The sequence below is a fragment of the Quercus lobata genome, chromosome 2 (genome assembly GCF_001633185.2).
Source record: "Quercus lobata isolate SW786 chromosome 2, ValleyOak3.0 Primary Assembly, whole genome shotgun sequence".
NCBI classification, from domain to species: domain Eukaryota; kingdom Viridiplantae; phylum Streptophyta; class Magnoliopsida; order Fagales; family Fagaceae; genus Quercus; species Quercus lobata.
In genome coordinates, this window is record NC_044905.1 from 75,054,159 (window position 1) to 75,077,916 (window position 23,758).

The 23,758-nt window shown below is 33.9% G+C and overlaps 2 protein-coding genes across 4 annotated transcripts; both read left to right on the forward strand.

Annotated features, from left to right (window-relative positions):
* Positions 1-2,961: 2,961 nt before the first annotated feature.
* Positions 2,962-20,639, forward strand: LOC115976603 (protein RST1). Of its 3 annotated transcripts, none has more exons than XM_031098000.1 (25): positions 2,962-3,511; positions 4,541-4,825; positions 4,964-5,047; positions 5,249-5,528; positions 6,014-6,291; positions 6,565-6,748; positions 6,975-7,162; positions 7,289-7,389; positions 8,359-8,434; positions 8,672-8,803; positions 8,887-8,968; positions 11,713-11,785; positions 12,307-12,475; positions 12,667-12,797; positions 13,800-13,891; positions 14,297-14,388; positions 14,460-14,675; positions 14,789-14,866; positions 15,189-15,371; positions 16,418-17,317; positions 17,417-17,698; positions 18,257-18,883; positions 19,036-19,186; positions 19,416-19,534; positions 20,093-20,639. In XM_031098000.1, the coding sequence occupies exons 1-25, from the start codon at positions 3,119-3,121 to the stop codon at positions 20,453-20,455; spliced, it is 5,559 nt and encodes a 1,852-aa protein (XP_030953860.1). In that variant the 5' UTR covers positions 2,962-3,118; the 3' UTR covers positions 20,456-20,639. The 3 variants fall into 3 exon arrangements, with proteins under 3 accessions (XP_030953860.1, XP_030953861.1, XP_030953862.1); XM_031098001.1 differs by having other exon boundaries at positions 5,252-5,528; XM_031098002.1 differs by having other exon boundaries at positions 3,119-3,511; positions 14,297-14,364.
* Positions 20,640-21,984: 1,345 nt separating this feature from the next.
* On the forward strand, positions 21,985-23,016 carry LOC115970729 (putative F-box protein At4g17565). The gene has a single exon (XM_031090330.1). It carries the CDS (start codon positions 21,985-21,987, stop codon positions 23,014-23,016), a length of 1,032 nt encoding a protein of 343 aa, XP_030946190.1.
* Positions 23,017-23,758: the final 742 nt, after the last annotated feature.

Genomic DNA, 23,758 nt, shown 5'->3' on the forward strand with positions numbered 1-23,758 from the left:
GAGGTTGGCTTAGACAAAGACACAACCCTCTCCTTCAGTCCTTCCTCCAAGGGTCCAGCTGAAATAGTATTTCTAAGACACGATTTGGTATAAAATAAATACTATTAAAATTTTTTTCCTTGGAGATATCCAAACTAGTATGTAAAACTAAAATTTTGTTTTTAGGACACGATTTATATATTACATAAATAAGATTGTATTTATGCCTTAAGGGTAGATGATTGAATATCTTTGTCTTAAAGGTGGATGTCAATACCCAAATTGACATGTAGAATTGAAATCATGTTTTTAAGGTGCGATTTTTACATAACATGAATAAGATTGTTTTTTTGCTTTAAAAGTGGATGTTTGATGTCCAAACTCATATGTGAACTAAAATAGTATTTCTAAGACACAATTTTGGTATAAAATAAATATTATTTTAACTTTTTTCTTAGAGATTTCCAAATCTGGATATGTAGAAATGAAATTGTGTTTTTGAGATATGATTTCTACATAACATGAATAAAATTGTATTTTTATTTTAAACTAGTGCAAGTCCTGTGAGATGCACGATTTTGAGTATAAATTCTTAAAACGTATAATTTTATTTAAAAAAAATAGTTAAATGAATTATTATTACATAATTGAAAATAAAAATCACCTTACATGTTTGTGTGTGTATATGCATGAAAAAAAATATAAATTCAATATTTAGAAATAATCCATAAAATAATTGAAACAAATTTATGCTTAAACCCCAATTCAATAATTAAAAAAAATTAATCTAAAGATTTCTCCATAATTTCTAAATATTATATATTTTTTAATCTCGATATATTAAAGTTGATAAGAAATTAATAAGTTAATGTATATATAAAAGGTCATTTTTCAAATATAAATACAAAAATTGGAGTGAATGCAATTATGCAAAAAGCTTTTGTAGGGTGGTTCTACTCTTACCAACCCCATTCATATCACGTGTAATTCCAAAATTTTGAATTCCATTGGATCTAAGTATCTAACATTTAAGAAGCTCATCAAAGAGTCCAAATCTTCTATTCCACTTTTCCTGCTCTACTCTATACTCCATCAATAAAAACTCGCCATGTGTTTACCTAATTAATTAAATATTATCTTTATTGACTTATTAATACTATAGTTATTAATTAATAGTAGTATTTAATTAATTAGGTGAACATGTGGCAAGTTTTTATTGATGAAGTATAGAATGGAACAGAAAAAGTAGGACAGAAGATTTGGACTCTCATCAAATGCCAAAACTTTGTAGCTCAACTGGTTGGCATATTTAGGTGTTCCAAAATATTCAAGGTTCAAATTTCATCTCTTCCATTAAGTTAATGATAAAACTATTATTAGTAACATTTATTAGGCTTATCTATTTAGCTTTCTTGCCACATTGATATCAACTCTTTTATTTATTTTCTTAGAAGAATATAATACAACTAAAAACCTATAAATAATAATTTAAAATTTAATATTAAGAATATAATCAAACTTATTCATTATTTAAAATTAAGAAACTAACACAAATCATAAATTAAGATATAAATGTAAAAAAAGAATAAAGAATATACCTGCGTTGTTGTGAGATTTAGAAATTCGCATATTAAAGTAAGCTTCACTTCAAAAATGATATATATATATATATATATATATATATATTAATATATAGGTAGAATTTCATTTGATATAGAATTTAAATCCTATTGAATTTAAATAATTGTGTTTGTTTCTATCCCATAGATCCCATAAAAAAACAGTCATACAAATAGGAAAAAAGAAAAGAAAGGAAACGTTGATATACTTTTTTTTTTTTCTTTTTCTTTTAGAAACGTTGGTATACTTACTACTTAGTAACGTATATCATACTCCGTCTTTATATATAGTTTTTTTTTTTTTTCGAGAAGCATTATATATAGAATTTTAAGCTGTATAGAAGTTGATTGATACTATATAAAAGAGAAGCTATTTCCCTTAAACTCAAATACTTATTATGTTATCTACAGATTTATTTTACTTTATCTATTCTTTTTTTGGTAAATCGGTTTGAACAAATAACTTGTTATCTTTTGTTCTATTTTTTTAAAAGTTTAAAAAATATAAAAAAACAAGGTTGCTGTTTTTTTTTTTTTAATCTATAAAAATTTATGCAATTTGGTGTGGCCACTTAGTGTAAATATGAACAAAAAACTTGCTATCTTTTGTTCTATTTTTTTTTTTAATTTGAAAAATATAAACAAATAATGTTGTTGTTTTTTAAAAAAAATTCTATAAAAATTTCTACAATTTGGTATAGTCGCGCAACCACGGTTTTAAAGTCCAACTCGTATGGACAAAATTTAGCTACAATACTTTAGGTGTTGTTCCTTAGGTTTCCCTCTTAGGATTCAGCCATGTGGCTATTTAACTAAAAAATACACTTTCATCCCATGAGAAAAAATTCACATGACAAAATGAAAATCTTAAGAGGGGAACCTAAGAAATAGTACTTAAATACTATACCTAAGTCTTGTCCAACTTGTATTATATAGTATATGATATGATATGATGTGAATGTTGATATCCGAAACACATAAAATGAATAGAAAATTGCTAAGACTACCGGGCCTTGTAGCCTGATGGTACCCAGTACTATGTGTATCTTTGAGTTCGGGGGTTCTATCTCCCATAAATACCTAGCCAAAAAAAAAAAAAAACAGAAAATTGCTAAGAATTTTATAGTTTAATTAGTAGGCATATTCTATTATTTTCCAAAAAAAAAAAAAAAAAGACAAACAAAATTAAAATCCCTAACTCCCAAATATCAAATTATCAAGATTAAAAAAAAAAAATCAAATTAACAAAAAAAATTTGAAGAAAATCCACAATCTCTTACTTTTAAAAAGTTAATTAATAAATTTAAAACTGCGGTCGTGCGAATCCGACTTGACCAAGGTCTCAAGCCACCTCAACACAACTACTTTGTGGCTAGACCGCTAGAGCTCTCTACTCTACTGCTAATTTAGCAAAGAAAAACAAAAAAAAATACGGCGTCGTTTTGTTACCGCCAATCTTCGTCTTCTTTTTCGCTCTCTGCTACTTGGTACTAACTGTAACTCTCTCTCTCTCTCTAACAATGGATTCGTATGCTCCGTTACTTGAAAGGACCAAAGTGCCCCAACCTTCGCTGCAAAAGTTCGCTGTAATCTCAATCTTCTCGAAGCTCCGGTCAGCCCCGAAGCACCTAGACTCCGAATCCGAACCCGGCAGAGACGCCATATCCCAGTGCCTCCACTCGGCTTCTCCGCCCGTCGTCGACCAATCGGTTCGCGAGCTATGCCGCCTCGTCACCGAGGCCAACTACGGCGTCTCTCGCGCCTTGCTGGAGCTCCAGTCCGCGCTCGAAGGATCCGACCCGAATCTCGTCAACCTCTTCGTCAAAGCAATCGGGTTCCTCGTTCGGTTCGAGTTCCAGAGGAGCAATGGCGCGTGGAGATTCAGTTCCGCCGAGACTCACCCGTTTGTTAAGGTGAGTGAGAGAAATGATACGAGTTTAAGTCCCTGTTTGGTTGCGCAGAATAAAATTTTAATTTCTCATTGCATTGGATTTGGGACCGTTATTTTTAGCTTTATACAGAAATTCTTGATTATTTGCAAATTATTGGTCGTTAGGCTCTGTTTGTTTTAGCTTATTTTGTTCAGAGTGATGCTATGTGTCATCGATCACAACAAGTAATTCAAATATTTATTTGTTGTAATTTTGAAATAGCACCAACCACATTCATTGTTTGTAACATTTTGTAGTAAAATTGATAGAAATTTTAGCATTTTATTTTGCCAGATACCATGGTACTTTTACACACCTTATTTTTTTTATTAAAAAAAAAAAAGAGTGAAAATGAGCCCTTCCAAACAGAACCTAAAGCTAAAAAGCTGTATGTGTATGACTAAACTACACTTTGGGCCTTTTAAGATTGGGGTTGTTTCATTTTGGCTCTTTATGTTTCTAAATTTTTATTTGGCCATTCATGTTTAAGAGCATTTTCATGTTGGTCATGTCATTCATTTCTGATAGTAATTTGACTGGTAAGTGCCATATAAGTGTTGTCCATGAAGGCACATTACCCATATAATGACAAGTGTCAACTGATTACTAATGGAAATGGACGACAAGACCAAAATGAAAATGAAATCAAATATGAAGGGCCAAAATGAAAAACAACCCCAAATTGTAAGGGCCAATAGTATATGGTAGCCAATTGTGTCTTATCCGATTCTTATTTTGTTTATTGTGTAAAAGTATAGTTGTACCTAGAACTAGAATAAGCTAGAATAAAATGAGGCTTTTAAAAATTGTACCAAGGAATAAGCAAAATAAGCTAATGGAAATGAGCTCATCCAAATGGACCCTTTTATGTACAAGTTGGATAAAACAAAACCCAGTCTTACTTTTTGGAAATTTTGAATATTGGAGATCAGTGTGGCCAAATAATTGTAGAATTTGAGGCTTAAAGTAGTTTTTGCGTTTTATTATTATTTTTTTGGTAATGGTTTGCAGGTCCTCTCGTGCCGACCAGAGGTTCAGACTGAGCTTGTGCAGCAAGTGTTATTGTTTATGGCACAGAATAAGCAGTTGGGAATGGTGGAAGTTTGCGAATTCTTGAGACCATTTTTTAATTATTTTATTTTGAGGATACCTGTTTCGGATTCGTCTTCGTCTTTGTTTGCGAGGCATATAATATCATCGATGGCATCTCTTTGTTGCTCGTTCCCTCTACAGGCAATGCCAGTTTTTAAGTTGCTCATGGAATGCATCAAATTTCTTCCGTGCAAAAATTCAGAAGTAAGTATGCATGTTAGTGAAAGTATTGTCTATACTGGCTTCATTTGATTCTGTTAAGGTGATTAGTTTAAGTAGGGAGTCTATTGTTTCCCATGTAGCTTTATGCTAATTATGTTCTTACTTCGTGATAATTTGCAGGACTTTAGGAATTTTATGTACTTTGTGGAGTGTGTGGTGGATGCGTATATCGTAGTATTGAGAAATTTGTCTGGAAGGAAATTGGTATGCTCTTATAGCTTTACTTCAGTGCACCCTTGGACTTCTAAAAGAATTCTTCTTGTTTGTTCTGTCTTCAATCTGCTATCATGGGAATGTCTACTTATATTGAGTTTATAGTTAGGCAGTTTGTACCGTACTACCTTGTTTGTGGGTTCACTTCTGGTTATTAATATTTTCCCTTCTTTTTCTCTCTGTCCATGTTAGCAGTTGATTGCTGAAGCTCAACTATGTGGTGTCCAACTGTTAGAGACTATTCTTTCTTTATGTACGTGTCATCGCAGGCATTCTGGTGGGAATGAGCTCATAGTGGAACTGGCAAAGCGGTTATTGTTTGTCCAAAAAGATCTTGGGTTGCAATATGTACCTGAATTATCATCTGTTGTGCTATCCATGTTTGTTATCCTCACAGAGTCAGAGCTTGAACATGAACAACTTTCTATATTGAAAATTTTCCATTTCCTCTTAAAGTGGAAATGTGAAAATGGTACGTTAACTTGATGAGTTTATAGATATTCTGTCAATCAAAATACACATTGTTAAAACTATAATATCTGTATTTTAAGTTTATAGGTTTCTGTCAATGTGAATCCATGACACTCATTGACAATATCCAGACACTCATTGACAATATCCATACACTTATAGAGGGCGTTACATTTGCTCAATCTTTTTGTATGCCTTGGGCACCTGGGAATCCATTTGGTTTCTGTTCTATTATAGTCTATTGCGTTGTTCCTATCATCTGCTAATGCTTATGAACTTTCCCCTATAATTTATGTTTTTCTTTATAATGAATGTAGTGAATGATCCCATTTAATCAATTTATATTTTTTAATAAGCAGTGATCTCACTGTACATATTGCTTGGTCTGTTCTGATTGTGTTTCTCTGTTTATTTGGAGGAGTTACTAATTATTTAATTCATCCTTTTTTTTTTTTTTTTTTGCTTTTATATTATTTGCCTTTGCAGAATATGATAGTGGCAAAGCTGCCTGTGGTCCGAGTGAAGAGCTTTTATTCATATTTCCTGTCATCAGCCTCTTGTCGTCTCCTTCTAAATGTGTCAAAGGAGCAGCAACTGATATGCTTGTCACATTAGAAAAGCTCTTAGTGAAAACGTTGGTAGCACCAGTGAATGAACTAGCAATGAAAGGGGGATTAAATGAGCTAGCTATGAAAGGGGGATTTCCATATCTCAGCACACCTGGATCTATTGCTTTTAGACTGTTGCAGCATTTATGGTTTCAGGTTTCTTTTTGTATCTTATATCTGGATTGTTTATTTCTTTGAAATGTTATTTGATTTTTATATTTTTTTTAGTGCTAAGTAGATGTTGAAAAGAGTGCTTAAGGGCTTTAATGTGGCCTCTGTTTCAAAGTCATGATATTCATTCGGAATGAATTTTATATAACTCCTTCTCATAACAAGAGGAAGCCTAACAATCAATATTAGAAATATAATAATATAGATATGCAAGTCTTGCCAGCTATATAAAATTTCTTTTTGTTTTTGTTTTTTCAGGATCAGTTTTCATTATCTGGTTTCTTCTTTTTAAATTTTGCTTCTAGTTGTAAAGCTGATGGCAAAGAAATGCTTAACTTACCAAAATCTTGGGCTTCTCAACTAAGGGAATACTCTTTATGGATCATTGACAGACGAAAATCGTCCCTGCCTCTCTCTCAATCTCAAGAATTATTTGTAACTGGTAATTGGTTGTGTTCCTTAGCATGCAATAAATGGGATTGGTTTGGTTTGGTATAATTTTTTAAAGCTTATGGCTAGTTTGGATGGAGGGGGAGTAGAGTAAAGTTGGCTGGAAATTGCCAGAAATTGCCATTTTTTAGCCAACTCTACTCTACTTCCTCTCCATCCAAACTGGCCAAAGGTTCATTTGCATCAAATTTAGATTGCCCCACTATTGTACCTTGTAGAAATGCCCATGTTGCTCAGTGCTGTTGCTGGTGTTTTGGTGATGCATCAGTCACTGGGGAATGCTGCTCTAGATTCTTTGGCTGCTATTGGTGTTATGGATCCTAGAATGGGAGTTCCTTTATTGCTAGCAGTTCTATTTTACAGTAACATATTCACTATGAAGGATACTATAAGCCATAATATGTTGGTAAGCTCTCCTTTTATATGCTGGTTTGTTTCTCTTGTACTTAATGATGGGCGTGTTAGCTTTGCCTTTTGGCTCTGTTATCTATCACTATATCTTGATATTCCTCTTTGCCAACCATTCTTGCAGCTAAAAGTTTTGGGAGTGCTTCCATCACTTGCTTCACATTCCATGATGATTCCACTCATAGTCCAAACTATCCTGCCTATGCTTCACAAGGATGCCAAACCGTACGTCCTCTGAACAAAATATCCTTGAAGTCTTTCATTTCATTCTCTTGTGATTATTTTAGTGGCCTTACCTTATCATGGCATGTGTTGTGGCAATTATTGCTATGTCATGGAGGGGGTTCATGCAACCCCCTGTATTAGATGTTGATAATTACTTATAAATTCTTCTGAATTTTTTCCCCTTACAAATTTCATTATTAAGGAAAGCCATAACTTGAAGAGTGAATGGGATCATTCTTCATGTCTTTTGTTTTGTTTTTTTGTTGTTTGTTTATTTATTTATATTTTTTTTACAGTATCCCAAAGTTTTCTTTTCTGGGCATACATACCTTCTTTGTATGAATGACTGTATTCTGATTTGTGGTGAATGATACAATCTTGAATGCATAACCAGGCTTGTTGTCCTACACACGGGTGCACTGGACACACATATACATGCTTGATTGTACTATGATTTGGCAAATTAATCTGACATTATTATTATACCACCAGAACACTTGTACGAGAATGAAAAACACATAATTCTCATGTGATAGGATCATGGGTTTGTCATTTAGGGAACCATGGGTTGCTTTATCTTGTCCATTCTATATCCATACCAGAATTGTACTCAATATACCCAATATATGGAGTTTTGATCAATATCTACTTTCTATATTAAATTGTTGGCTTCCTCTGTGGGGGCTGGCTTGTGTGGCTCGGTAGGGGCTTCTTGTTTCCTTTTTGGATGTGTGGCTGTCTGACAATTTCTTGTTTCATGGCATCGTTGTCTGTAGTGGTTCATTTCACCTGATCTGTTCGTCAACATTATGTGTTGAACTGCTGATTATATTAAATTCACATGGGGCTTACCTAGGGACTTTAGGTTTCACTCATGTTGTTTGTTATCATTTGAATAGAACATGTACAATTAATAGTTTGCTTACATTTTTTTTAAGCCTATTTCAACGGTTTTTATTTTATACACAGAACATTATATGCTACAGCCACTCGTTTGCTTTGTCAAACCTGGGAGGTCAATGACCGTGCCTTTGGGAGTTTGCAAGTAAGATTTTTCTCGTGCTTCTTTCTTTCTTGCCTGATGACATATGGTCTTTTTCTCTTCTAAAAGAAAAATTCAGGGCAGTTAAACTAAGTATGGAACAAAATGCAGATAATATGGTGATTGCAGACTGGCCAATCCCCTGAGCACTACCTCTTATGCTGTGTGCTTGCCATTTTCTTAGTTATTATTGCTAATTTGTTCTCTTTTAATTCTCCATTGCTTCTTCTCAACATTTAGGGTGTACTACTCCCAAAAGGGTTCACTGAAGTCATGTCTGAGAGAAATATTTGCATCAGTATTGCTGCTTCCATTCAGGATGTTTGCAGAAAAAACCCTGATAGGGGTGTGGACCTTATCTTGTCTGTTTCGGTATGGGTTTTAAAAGCTGTTTTGTCTTTACTTTGTCCTATGCATGCAGTTCTAAATTCAATTCTTTATCTTCGGATCGACAGGCTTGCATTGAGAGCCGAGATCCTGTAATTCAAGCTATTGGTTTTCAAAGTCTTGCCCATCTTTGTGAAGCTGATGTAATCGGTAATCTTAATTGTGTTTAAACTTAAAATATTTTTTCTATTTCCCATTTATTCCTTAAGAAGCTTAAATTTAAAAATGTGGTTTCTTCATATTTCTGAATGTCTGAAAACCTCATCATATCTTCAGCAACTATGGAGAACATTATAAAAAGGGAGATCTCTCTAAGTTGATCTTTCTAATGTTTACTGTAACTGGTCAAGATATACTAATAAATTATGATTTTTTGTGTTATAAAAAATTAATCTGACATAGAATAACTACTTGGTTTTTAATTTGAAAATTTTCATGTGAACTATATGTGTGTTAGAGTTTCTCTTAATTTTTTTTAAGGAAAAAAAATCATTAAGGCAGTTCACATGTCATGGTTGTCTCAACTCTAAGCTTGACCCTATGGAAAAAAAGAAAGGTGCCGGGGTCCTATAATCCTTGATTGCCAGATTTACTTGGCATCAAGCAGGCACTCTCCTGAGTGCACTAGCATGCGCTAATTTCGGTTCATCTACTACTACTAGTTGGTTGGAGTGTTGTTTTCACCGCACAGATTGCTTATGTGGAATCCTAAAGAGAATCATTTATAAATCAAGCATTATAAACAAATAGCCGTGGTTGTCCATCCATAATTATCAATATTATGGTCAAATTTTCTTTTCTTAAGGGTTTCTAAATCTGTTTGGAAGAGGGTGCCTGCCAATGTTAACTTGTGTAGCTTGCCCAAATGCTTGCTTCAGAATATGTGAAACTATGTGCATCACATGCATGCGTGGTTGGACATAAGGTGTTCTACAATTGCATAATTGACGTTGTGGCATCTTTACATAAAGTGTAGAAGCACTTCAAGTGCAAGCCTGGTTCGATATAGCTTGAGGCCTAAACGACAATTTTAAGTGGGACCCTCCCCCCTCCCCCCCCCAAAAAAAAAAAAAAAATCCATATATATATGTGTGTGTGTAGTTTAAAACTCATTTTTCTTGTTTTTTGAGATGCAAAATTACCGATTAAGTTTTGCATTTAGGTTTATCTACTTTTCAATTGATAATATGACTAGTTCACTTAACGCTCTCGTGACATAATTGATAACAAGTAGGATATATTATTTCTTATAATTTTAATTTTGAGAAACTTCTTTTTGCAATAACCTTTGTAACAAGATTGTTAGTAAAAATTTGTAAGAGATACATATATTTAGAAAAGAAGAAAATAATTTAGTCTTTTTATATAATTAATATTTGTTACATTATGTTTTGAACATTATTTTGATTATTTTCCTTGTTATCTTTCCTTTGTTTTATTTCATTTTTTTCTAAGTCTTTATTTTATTTTTTTGATAGGTAAAAGAGATAGGGCTGTTGTGAGAATTGAACTCTCGACGATAAACAATAATAATAAGAATCCGTTTGGGAACAATTTATTTAACTAAAACTGAAAACTTTTTGTTGAAAGTACTGTAGATAAAGCTAAAAGTCAGCTGAAATAGTATAATGGAACTCATGAATAGTACCAAAAATAAGCTAAATGATAAAAGAAGCTGTCCAATATAAGATTATCCCAAACGTAACCTAAATATCTCTTTATTTTCATAAGTCTTTTTAATGAATTTCTTGTTGAATTATGCGATTTCATATAAATTTTCTTTCTTTTTTTCCCTAGAAGTATCTTTTTCAAGGGATTCAGTTAATTTTTCTATACTTCTGTCATTTTTTCTTATATTTTTCATATCAATTATGATATTTTAAGCATTATTATTATTGTTAAAAAATTTCAAATAAAAAGAAACACTATCTACAATATAAAACTATAATATGACAAGAATAAACTAAATTTTAAAGTGTAGAACAATAGAATCTAATTTATCAAATAATATCCCAACATTGTCAACCTGCCTGAACAAATTCGGATTTAAAATATATCTGTATGAATTAATATTGTCAACACCTAGGTTAATTTATATGAAAACCAAATATTATGGTTCAATGTAAAATTCAACAAAAAAGAAAAAGAAAATTTATTTAATTGTAGAAAAGAGTTTTAATTTACTTTGGGGGGTAAGGTGAATCATTTGTTCTAATTTTGACGAAGGAAAGCTAAAATCTAATTTCTGATTTTGATTTTGGTGATCAGAGCAAAAAGATTGTTTGGTGTGTGGCCATATGGGCGATCGGGTGACTAAAGTTGACAATCTACTGTGTATTGTGTGGGATATTTGGTTACAAAAATTGAAACCTCGAGTTGTTATGGAAAATTGATCATCAATGATGATTTGACACAAAAATTTTAATAGTTTCAATTCAGTTGGAATTCTATTGGCATGCAATTTTGGGCCCCGTATTGGAGTGGGGAAGAGAGCACAGAACCCATCTAGGTTTTTTTTTAAAATTATTTTTTCAAGTAAAACTAGTTATTAACCTAACTTTTGGGGGTCTTTTAATAATAGGGGACCCTAGGAAATAGCCTAAGAGCCAGACCTGTTCAAGTGCCTTGGATAATAACTCTTGACAATATTTGTGCGACCTGAAGTGATACTTCAAATATTTAATAAAAAAAAAAAAGAAAAAAAAAAGTAAAGTTATTTGGGAAAGACAGTATCATTGTTTAAGAATATGTTGACTTTTCTCAATGCTATTGTTGTAATTGATTCTAAGAAATTTATATTCTAATATTTTCTGTCACTCATGAATTTTTACTAGCTTATTTCACATATTTGAAGCATTTTTTGAAAGTATATTCAATAAATTGTTTCTGTCCAGACTTTTATACAGCCTGGGATGTCATTGCAAAGCATGTGTTGGATTACTCTGCTGACCCAATTCTTGCACACAGGTAAGTATTTCTGAGTATGATCCTCTATTTTGGATTATTTATCTGTTCAACTGGCACCGATACCTTATTAATGCTGGAAAATTTTTCTAGAAAGTTGGGTCAGGTTGGATTCAAGTTATTGTGGAATCCCTTGCCATTCACAACCTATGGGAACTAACAACTATCATTAATAGTAGGTGACGTCTTCCTGGAAAAATAAAATAAATTTGAAGAAAATAGCTTGGGTCATGGAGTGATTTGATAACATGCTGAATGTTGCTGGAAATCCTCCATGTAATTTTAGGACATGTCTCCATACACCTCTGCTCACTGGAATTATTAAAGTTGATTACTTTTAGCCTTTCTGTTGTTCAGTTATTTGCGGCTTTCTGCAACATTCTTTTTGGCATTTTTATTTAACATGAGAGTCGCTTCTTCAATACAGCATTTGTTCAATTGTTCTGATATTTCATATCAAATTTTGTTTTCATTTCTTTCAATCCAGGGATACTTAAGTACCTCTTAATTTTGCTTCTTGGCAGCATTTGCCTTCTGCTAAGGTGGGGTGCAATGGATGCTGAAGCATACCCAGAAGCTTCAGAGAATGTTTTACAGATTTTGTGGGGCATTGTTACCTCTGTCCATCCTAGTCATGGGTTACAATGGGCAATGGCAAGGACTTCTGCTTTTGAGGCATTGACCCAATATGAGGTAACATCTAAAAATGGTTGCAGTAATCTTCCCCCAATTTTCGTTACTTTATGCCTCTAATTGGTGGACTATAATAAATCCTGCATTATTATTATTTTTTTGGCTGGTGACATTGTCTGATTTCTTGCCATTTAATTACTTTCTTTTTGATGTAGTTGTCTTAATTATTCTTTTAAATAATATTTGCCCAGGTATCATATATTGAAAAGAATACTCCAGATTTCAAGAGAAGGAGCACAGAATTGCTTTTTTCTGAGTCAAACCCTAATGTACTCAAGGCCATGGAAGAATTTCAAGTCAAGATCTTAACATATGAGCACATGTAAAGCATGAATTTGCTTTTAACTTTTTTACTACTTCACATGCTGGAGATATATATGATCATAGTTGTCAAAACATGAATCATATCGTGAATTGATCTTAGATTTTTTTTGTATCTGCTATTGTATCGTATCGTGTATTGTAAGATACACAAACACCTAATAAAATATATATATAAAATTATAAATATATGTTCATAAAAGGTATTTCATTATAAATTCATAATATATTCAACTAATGACTAAGTTAATCATCACTTTATGTAATAAAATTTAATCACTTTATGTAATAAAACTTTAATAGAGCTAACTAAATAAATCAAATTAACATATGTTTATAAAATACACATTCAAATTGATTAAACTCAAAAGTGATTATACATGACATATGAGCCCAAATAATAATTTCTTTTCATCATATTCATCATCTTGCGAAATCAATTACATCTAAGCCAATGTTGTTATCATGTCCATTATCTTGCAAAATTATTTATTCATTGACATTTTCTTCATCATCATCAACATTTACTATCTTTTCTAGTTCTTTTATTTTAATAGTTTCCTCTATTTCTTCTTGGGATTCTAGCTTCTTAGAATTAAAAAAATAATAACAAAAAAAGAAACTAATTATAGTCATTTAATACCTTATTCATGGTATAGAAAAGAAATTAGCAAATATGAAGGTGATTTTTTGTGTAGTCCAAATTTTGTAGAAAAAGAGGGGAGAAAATAGAATAAAAATTCATGGACATGTTATTTTATTGGGCTCAATTAAGTAACCCAATAATTGTGTGTTAAAAACAAGTTTAACAAGACTCAAATAAAAGAGAATTTTTTAAGAAAAAACTCATTTTAAATCCTCGTGCCTATGTATCATATGATACATAGGATTCTACGATATGCATCTATGCATTATGATTTATGAGCACTTTTGATACACCCTTATGATCTTTTTGTACATGATATGCATATTATACCAATTAGCTTTTGTCAATATGCTTCAGCAATCGGCGAAGACTGGTCAAGGAGAAAAGAGTTGTAGGAAGTAAGATTGAGAAGCTTCTGGATGTATTTCCTCAGGTTGTCTTCTCTTCAGGTATCATGAACTTAGTGTCCATATAGTGTTGCTTGTGACCTAAACAATTGTGAGTTACTTTTTATTCCTGCTTGTTGATTAAAAATAAAAGGTCTGAATGATTATTCTTTCTACCAAGTTGTGAGAAACTGTTTAACTACTCCCACCTGTGCGGCATACCAAACTATCCAAATTATTCTACTATTATTACAAGTTCTTTTGAAAAATAAGAGAAAGGTATGGGTATAAAGTGACATGTTGCAAAAGATTAGTTCTTTAGTAGAGTGATAATGGTGGATTTTATTGATGATAATTAGTCAAAAATTTTTTACTGTATGAATTCCCTTTATTTTCTGTGACAGCATATCCTCCTCTCTCTTTTTCCCCCAGGTTTTTGTTCTGACCTTCTAAGAGTTACATTCGCAGGGGAAAGAAGTAAGGCTAGAGATTTACCTGGTGCAGCTCTTTTATGTCTTTCATTTACTCCTAAAGATGTGAGCAACCAAGGGGCTTCAAGAGTAAGATAATCATAATTGACAAGATCTTCTTTTTCCCTCTGTAGGATTTACTCTGACTTTATGTTGTACAGGGATTACGAGATCCACATGCTGAATATGAGAATGCAATGGTGGAAATAGCAGCATCTCTCCAGCTCTCAAGAAATATTTTTGTTGCACTTCTTGCACTGCAGTCATGGAAACCCTTCATGCGACGTTGGATAAGAGCTGATATCTTGTATTTTGATGCTAAATCATCAACCATCATCCTGGACAAATCTTCCAAAGCTGCTAATGATATTCTGAAGGTTGTCTATCACCTTTGGCTTTCATAATACTCCTTTCACACTCTAGTATTTGGCTGCATCAATTTCAAAGAGATTATTTGGTGTTGTAATTCCTTTTTAATTTTATCATGCAGAGTATGATACGAATAGCAGAAGAAGCTATCCCTAGATCTTCGGAAAATGTTGCTCTAGCCATTGGTGCACTTTGTTTGGTAAGAGTTTTGTGTGATTGTAAAGTTCTCTAGAATTCATAATCTGTGCATATTTTTAGTTAACAGTGAAAGGAAAAATACATAGATCAATGGAACCGTTGTTAGATATTTCAATCCTATTTATAACATCTGGTATTAATATCTTTATTGTGGGAATAAACACTGCCTCATAGGCCTCAATTGTGGTCATTTTTGCAGTATAGATGTGTCAGTTGGCATTTCCCACTTTTTCAAAGTATCTTAGCATACCTCTTCCTTAATATCTTTAGTTCTCCAATTGATCCTCTCAAGGGTCTCAAGGGGCTTTGATTGCTTTTGTCAGGTCTTGCCTCCATCTGCCCACACTGTTAAATCAACAGCTTCAAAGTTCCTGCTTAATTGGTTGTTTCAGCATGAACATGAACACCGCCAATGGTCGGCTGCAATTTCCCTTGGATTGATCTCAAGTTGCCTACATGTAACCGATCATAAGCAGAAATATGAGAATATCACGGGACTTGTTGAGGTGGGCACAGTTCTGGTTTTGACTGTTTTGGATTTATTTTTTAACTTTTAATTAAATAGCGTAGCATATTTCAAATATTTCTAAGGCCTCTAACTCAAATGACACATTCTCCCCTGGTAAGAGAAAGATGGAGGGTGAGGTCATGGGTTCAAGACCCTCCAGGTGCCTTGTATAGAGCGAAATAATTTGTCATATTTTTACTTAAGATAAGCAAGTAGTTATGATCTTATGTTACATGTGTTGGACATTTTAATTAATTTTGGTGTCATTTTTCACTTTGTCTCACCATATGGTTTCAATTAGATGCCTACTTATTGCCTTAAATCCTTAAGGAGGAATTCCCAGATACTGTTAATTTATATTTTCTTATGCAATTTACTTAATGTTCCCTCTTCTTAACTAAAACGGTTAAATGTACTAGTACCACTCTGGTGAAGGACCTGCTCTTTTTAATTTTAGGTAAAAACACTATTTTCGTCCTTGAAATATAGTTTTATTTCTGTCCTTCAAAATTTATATGTCCCTCTTTTTGTACTTCCATCCACTTTCATTAAGTTTTTTGCCAGTGTGTCTAACGTAATATATGTTTTAAGGACAAAAATTGAACCTAGACTGCAATTCTAGGATGAAAAGAATATAGTTTTAAGGTTTTATTTTTGCCCTTAAATTATGGTCAAGGTTCTAGTTTTTCCCCTTACATCAGACATGTCCCTAAATGGCTTCATCTTGTTCTTACAAGAATAGGAGATTTCATGAGAGTTAAAACTCATTGAAGAAGGAGTTGACCTACACACACACACACACACAGCCTCTTCAAAAGAGAGAGAGAGAGAGAGAGAGAGAGAGAGAGAGGGGGGGGTGAGGGAGGGTAAGGTTGCCTACCAATTATCACTCCTAGACCTCACAGAAGTGGGTGCTTTGTGCATTGGGTACAACCTTATCTATATATGTATGCATGGATGAAATTTGAACACGGAACACCATTAATTTTGTACCTACTTAATATGCATTAAAAAAGGTTTTCTGATTTCTCTGCTTGCTTTCAGGTTTTATGCGGTAGCAAAAGCACCCTTGTCAAAGGAGCCTGTGGGGTTGGCTTGGGATTTTCTTGCCAAGATCTTCTTACCAGGGTTGAAGTTGCTGATAACTCTGACTTGGACAAAGAAACTAGCAAGATTCAGGAAGAGCACCTGCTTGGAAATATTGTGAGGACCTTATCTCTGATGATATGTCAGCTTACTCAATCTTCATCTGATATTGTGGAAAGTCTTTCTGCGTATTTCACACCAGACATGTATGATCTTGATAGTATTAGAACTGCTAACCTGCCATGTGAGAACAGTGATGACTTGGAGGAAGATATCTGGGGTGTTGCGGGACTTGTTCTTGGTTTGGCGAGCTCTGTTGGTGCAATATACCGAGCTGGGGCACATGATGCTGTGCTCAAGATAAAAGGCTTAATCCTATCATGGATTCCACATGTCAATTCGTTAGTTCAAAATTATGGTTCTTGCAGTGAAGGAGCTGAGATTCTTATGTCCGTAGGATCCTGTCTTGCACTTCCCATTGTAGTGACATTCTGCCAGAGAGTAGAATTGATGGATGATAATGAGCTAGATCATCTATTGAATGGCTATATGGAGCTCATTTCTGAATTAGTTTCTGTTAAAAAATCTGGCAGCTTTCATCAGAGTTTGTTAATGGCATCATGCATTGGAGCCGGAAGCCTTCTTGCCTGTATTTTGAATGAAGGGGTGCATTCTATTGAAGTTGAATGTGTCAAAGGTTTACTAGAATTGTTTAGAAAATGTTATTCTGATCCTTACCCTCCTCTCATTCATTTGGGTGGGATGCTTGGGGTTGTTAATGCTATGGGAGCTAGTGCTGGGATTTTGGTTCATATAAATCATCTAACCTCCTCAATGCAGACTGGTTATGAGCAAAAGGTACTTTTTTGCTGTTCTTGTTAGGTCCTTTTAGTTCTGATTTCCTTTTTCCTATTTGCATGTGTATATACAATTAAATATTCTTTGTTTTCTGCACAGGAGTCTCGCTATCTCAGGGGTCCTCTACTTTCAAGTCCTGTTTGTCTGCCAGATTTGACATCATTGATGCAAGATATATTTCTGGTTGCACAGAATTCCGATGAGCATCAGCTGCAACAATATGCAGCATGGGCTGTTTCATTTCTTCGACATCATATGTGGTCCAAGGAAGTCCTTGACAGTGATGATATGACTGGTTCAAAATCTGTCTCTCATAGTTTTCCTGATGACACTGTAATTATGAGGCTTTGTTTGTGGTTAATGCATCTGAGTGTTTCTGAGGTAGGTCTGTTACTACAAGTTCTGTGGTTTCACAATGAATTGATTTTTTTTTTTTTTTTGGGCTAACTTGTGTGTCTAGACAATGCATTGATGTTATTCCATAGCTTATTTTTCTCAGGTACTTTCTCTGAAAATAAGATGCGTTTTGATGCAGTATGCTTATCAATAGTGCCATTTTTGTATTCATCCTTGCTATGATTATTACATATTTTTTCTCATTTTTCTTGATTTATGTTGATATAATCTCTTTGGTACTTCAGTTGTTGGGTGGCGGACATAAAGTATTTAGTATTGTATGTTCATGCAAAATCTTTTGGTTCCCCCCTCCCCCCATAGGATGCCAAGCTCATTTATGCTGCATAGTATATTTACTTACATGAAAGAAATGAGTCTTGCAAAAAAGGTTGAGCAATCAAGAATGACATGTTCGAATATATATATATATATATATATATAAACCAATCCTTGAGTTTCCCTCTCTCTCTCTCTCATACACAAACACACACGCATGCATTCTTTTGATCAAAGTTTCTAATTTCTTAACTTTCTTAACTTCAGAAAGGTATCATTGCACATGTTGGCACTGTAGCCACTGTGTTAAGGTGCCTTTCACGTGCTTCTAGGTTGCCAGTCTTGGATTGGGGTGCAATCATAAGACGCTGCATGAGATACGAGGATCAAGTTGCTGAGTTATTGCCACCAGATTCAGCTCTCAAGAAAGGAATCCTCAGGGAGGAATGTGTGCAGTTTTCTATATCTCATGCAAACCAATTTGATCTACTCCTAACTTTCCTTGATGAGCTCTCTGACCTGTCCAGATTTAAGACACTTGAGCTGAATTTACAAACATGTCTGCTCATTCATCTGGCAGACCTGATAAAAGTATTCTCAGGTTCCAGGGTTGAGAAACTGCTCAATGACATAACTCACTACTTGTCTTCAGTTACTTCAATATTACGAATTTCATGCTGGAAAGGTCTGTATCAGTGCCTAGATGAAGCTTCTCTTGACTCTGTAGACTACATATACCACATTGAGAAGTGCATGGAGGTGCTATTTTCTTTGTTGCCAATGCAATCTGCCTCCGTCATGGAAGTGGATCAGCTAAGTTTTGTAGAGGAGTGGTCTGGGGCTATTAAATGCTTAGGAAAGGCTCGGCGGGGTTGGTTATTGGATTTTTTGCAGGTATACCTTAAATTCTTGTCCTCATGATTGATACCATTAACTTGTGAATAAATATTCATTTACATTGAATTTTATTAAGATACACATATGGCATGAGAACCTTTGACTACACTATATGCTCTATACCTTTAATTGCCTTGTGCACCTCACAGGTTTCACAGGAAGACCTAGTCCATGGAGCTGGTCAGTTTATTGATGTAGTAAAAAAGATTCAAGTGAAAGCCAAGCTAGTCAGGATTGGTTCCCTCCCATTGACTGAGCTGGGAAGACTCAAAGCTTACATACTGAACTCCGAATCACGTGGTTAGTTTCTATACACAAAGACAATAAAAAAAGTTTGGGTAGATATGTATGAGTCAGTAAAATTAAAATTTTCAGAACGATAGTATTTTGCCACAATGCTAAACAGAGATTGGCTATAATATTTTACGTTACCTATCAAAAAAAAGAAAAAAAAGAATGAGTAGTACTGTGCAGTGCTTTTACTTCAAAGCGTCTAAATCTTGTGACAAATAAACTTTTTTATTTGTAGGTGTCTGGGATGTGCTCATTGAAGTTGTAGCAACTCTACAACATGCAGAGGGAAGTGTTAGAAGACAGTGGGTTGTTGATGCATTGGAAATTAGCTGTATATCAAGTTATCCTTCCACGGTAGGGACTAGGCATGAAATTACTTTAATGTTGAATGATTAGGATAAGAATTATATATGGGACCATTATTAAAACAGATTAATCCTCCCCTGCACCTGTATGGGAATGGAAGACAAAAATCCATGTTATTGCTGACCTATGTTAGTAGAAACGAGGTATCCCCGAAAATTTAAAAAAAGAAAAGAATAGAAATCTGTGTGGACAAAGATTCCACATAATTTTATTGGTAGGGCCTGCTATATGAGAAACCATTTTGTTTGACATTCAGTTCAATGGCAGTGTCACAGTTTATTTAATTTAAATGCTGTTAACATTGACATCTCGGAGCCTGTTTTCTTGTCCTATGGTCCTTCCTTTTGCCTTAAAACAGTGTCTTAAAGTCATTTTGGTGAAGGGCTATTGTATTTTAGGATTCCTCTCGGCTGGTGAAGTGATTTGCATGTTCTTCTGGACAGTGTAGCGGCTTGCCAGAACTGGGGATTAAATGAAACATTAAAGGGGAGAATTTTTTATTGCCAACTTACATTTCTTTGTGCCCTTTCTTTTTACTGAATCCAGGCACTGCAGTTTCTTGGTCTGCTATGCGGTATCAGCTGCAAATATATGCCTCTTCTAATTCTGGACCGTCTTGCCGTGTTGAGTGATCTACCAGTTACCCTGACTTCTCTTATGTCAGACCCCAGTTGGGAAGTTGTAGCAGAATCCATTGTTTCTTATCTTTGGGTATCAACGGAACGCATTTACAATTGGGCTACTCAAAACGTAAGCAGTGATGATACACCAGGCATTCAACCTATTGATGAAAGTGAGAATGATATGGGTGCTTTCCTATTGCGTGTGATGCATCGTGCCTGTGTATCTTTGAAAGATCATTTGCCTCTAGAGAAGCAGCTGAAGCTTGCAAACATGGTTGTCAACTAACAAGCACTTGTCTCTGCAATGGCATTCAGATGGTTAGTATGAAAATCTGTAAGACAATTTATGGTTTTCTCATGAGATGGTCAATTGAGGCCTGCTAAATTTGCATGTAAATTCTTTTTTAACTTCAACATTGTAAATTTCAGATAATGATAATGAAAAATCTTGCATATATTCATAGGACGAACGGACAGCCTTATCTTCCTCCATTCTCTTTTAATAGGTCTGCCTGAGTTTGGAAGAGTTTGGAATTGGACCGTAATGATCTTTACATTGTAACTTTTCAAAAAATCATGAACAAGTCCTGTTTGGATTCTTTGGATGACAAATTAAAGCTACATCCACAGCCTCGAAGTAGTAGGTTAACTTAGGTTTGGTTTGCGCTCAGGAAAAATGAGAAGAAGTGTATTGTTGAATGAGTAATGCTACAAAGTCTGGTATTCAACAATATATAAACCTAAAATTTAAATTAAAAAAATAATGAAATCCACTTAGAATTATATATATAGAGAGAGAGAGAGAGAGAGTAAAAGTCAATTAGACTTTGACTTGGACATCTCTAGCTCATCAAGATTCAAGACAAAAACATCCTGACAGAAGACAGACTATTTTGTAAAGTTCCACTTAGATTTTGACATCGGGATTTTTTGCCCCTTACACTAATTTTTCAAACGTATTAATTATGTGACCAAAATTGAATTGCAGTCCAGTGTCCTCGAATTATTATTATTTTTTTAATCAATGAGCATTATTTCCTCACCTTGGGCATGATTATCATGTATCTTGTGCATAAGGATATATTTCAAGAAGTTTTGTGGGGATGGGGATTTAGTGATGGAGTCTGCCAAATATCAATAAAATTGAATTTAGGGTTTTCAAATTAAAAGTCAGTGTTTTTCTCACCTTAATTAATTAAGAGAAAAGCTTTAGGGAATCGAGCGTTTTTATTTATTTATTTAAAGAGTCGGCCAGGTGATAGAGTGAATTGGGGATCTAAAGATAAGAAACTTTTAGTCCTTATATACTTCTTGTTGGAGACTAGTAGTTGGTTTGGGGGTTTTTTTTTTTTTTTTTTTTTTCTTCAATGAAAATACAAAAAGTAATCTCATTCTTAAATCACCTAAACGTGATTTTTTTTTTTTTTTGGGGAGAATTACCTGAACGTAATCATATATCTCCTTTTTTTCTCTCTAAATTTTAAAAATAGAAAAAGACAAAGGGAATTGATTTGTGTGTTATAAAGAAGTCTTTTAAACATATGACCCTACAATGTTTTAAAGTTTGCTATTTTGTTAGAAATTCATATGGTTTTCACTTCCTTAACCGAATTGGACTCGGACAAGCATGAAGAATGACTATAAAACAAAGCTTCTAAGCCCTCTTTTGGCCATTCCATCGGTTGATTTCTAATATTCTTAAAAGTTTTCCCCTACTTTTATGTCAGTGAATAGGATAGCTCTCTTTTTCTAAGGTAAAAGAAGGTTGTCAAGGATGGAAAAAGATCAATATTGAAAGACTGTGAAAACCAAATCATGCCAATCTGGTCTGAACTTCTCTCAGAACTCCTTCAACTTGTCTACAAACACTTACACCTTACCGATCAACTTCGATTTGGTTTAGTTTGCAAGTCATGGCTTCTGGTAGCCAACAAAAAACCTTATCCCCCAGCACCCGAGCATCCATGGTTGATGACAAAGAGAGGCAACCATAAAGAACCATACGAGTTTTTAAGCCTCACAGATAAAAGGGTTTACAAGATGTACAAGTTTCCACAACATGAGTCCATCAAAGGATGCTCTAAAGGCTGGTTGGTCACAACAAAAGACCGCGAGTTGGACCTCTTAAACCCCATATCTAACGTTCAATTTCTACTCCCACATCATTTTCAGTTTACATATGTCCCAGATGTTTGCAAAATCAAGAAAGCCATCATGTTGCATGGTTCAGACACTTTTGTTGCAGTGCTTTTTTGCCTGGGAAATTTGGCCATTTGCAAAGTAGGAGAGCAGATATGGAGAAATACCTCCACTTCTATAAATTACGACGATATCATATTTTACAAGGGAAAGTTATTTGCAACGTATATTAATCATGATAACCAAGCATGCTTCAGTCTTTTTAGTGTACATGATTATGACAGGTTTAGTGTTAGTTTGGTGCCAGAGTCTGATTTTTGTATAGGTTTCGCGAGATTCAGCCTCAGCACATACCTAGATACATCGATATACTTGGTGGAGTCTTGTGGGGATTTATTGATGGTGACTAGTAGACACAGACAAACTGGATTTGATGTTTTCAAGTTAGAAGTGAATGGTAGCCAAGGGCGATACATTAAGATTAAAGATTTGCATGATCAAGTGTTGTTTTTGGGTTATGGTTATTCTTTATCTCTTGCATCACAAAATTCTCCTCCGGGACTAAAAGGGAATCATATATATTGTAGTGGCTCCTACTTTAGTCATTACAAAGTTGTTTTTTCACTCAAAGATGGAAGCATTAAATCATTGCCACCTCGAATGGCTAATCTGGAAGATCCAATTTGGTTCACACCTACACTTACTTGAAGAATGTAAAGTTTACTGGCTAAATCTGGAGCTAGGATTCTTGTGCGAACTTTCAATTATTTAATTAGATACTCTACTTCATTTGTTTAGGGTTTTTTGTAATTTGCATTAAGAACAATAGAATGATTAGCTGACTATGGTTTTTGTTTTCTACTCAGTGTATGGTAAATTAATTGGTCACACCCATGATTATATCTCTAACGATACATAATATAGTCGTGCTTGGTATTTGGCTTTTTTTTTCATGGTTTTCATTATTAGGCCCAAAACGTTGCCGTTTTGGCCTAATTTTAATTTTTAATATTTAATTCCTAATTAAAAAATTGTAAATTGTAAATTACACTCTTAAAGTTGAAAGTGTATAGATTTTATACTCTGAGGTTACTGAATTTGAATTTTACTTATTAGGCCTCGTTTGGGAGAAGAGAATGGAACGGAATAAAAAGAATAATTTTATAATATTCTTTCCTTTCCTTATTTGAGAGTTTTAATAGAGGGAGTAGAAAGTTCATTCCGTTATTTGGAAGTTTAAGTGGGAAGGAATAAAATTGAATGGATAAGAGGGAATACTCGTTCCTCTCTATTCCCTTAATATCTCAAATTTTCATTCTCTCCGAAATTGGAGAAATTATAAGGTCCACATAGTGGACAAGTGACGTGGTCCACCATTCCACTAAAAGACTCATACCTGTTTAAAATTACTGAGTTAGAAATTTTTTTTAAAACAGAAACTGATTACTGA

Bases quoted from the DNA above. Each gene is read 5' to 3' on its own strand.
- LOC115976603 (XM_031098000.1), top strand. From the start codon at position 3,119: ATGGATTCGTATGCTCCGTTACTTGAAAGGACCAAAGTGCCCCAACCT. The intron at 6,749-6,974 runs GTAATTGGTTGT...TGTACCTTGTAG, and splicing joins TCAAGAATTATTTGTAACTG to AAATGCCCATGTTGCTCAGT. The intron at 14,676-14,788 runs GTTGTCTATCAC...TTTATCATGCAG, and splicing joins CTGCTAATGATATTCTGAAG to AGTATGATACGAATAGCAGA.
- LOC115970729 (XM_031090330.1), top strand. From the start codon at position 21,985: ATGCCAATCTGGTCTGAACTTCTCTCAGAACTCCTTCAACTTGTCTAC.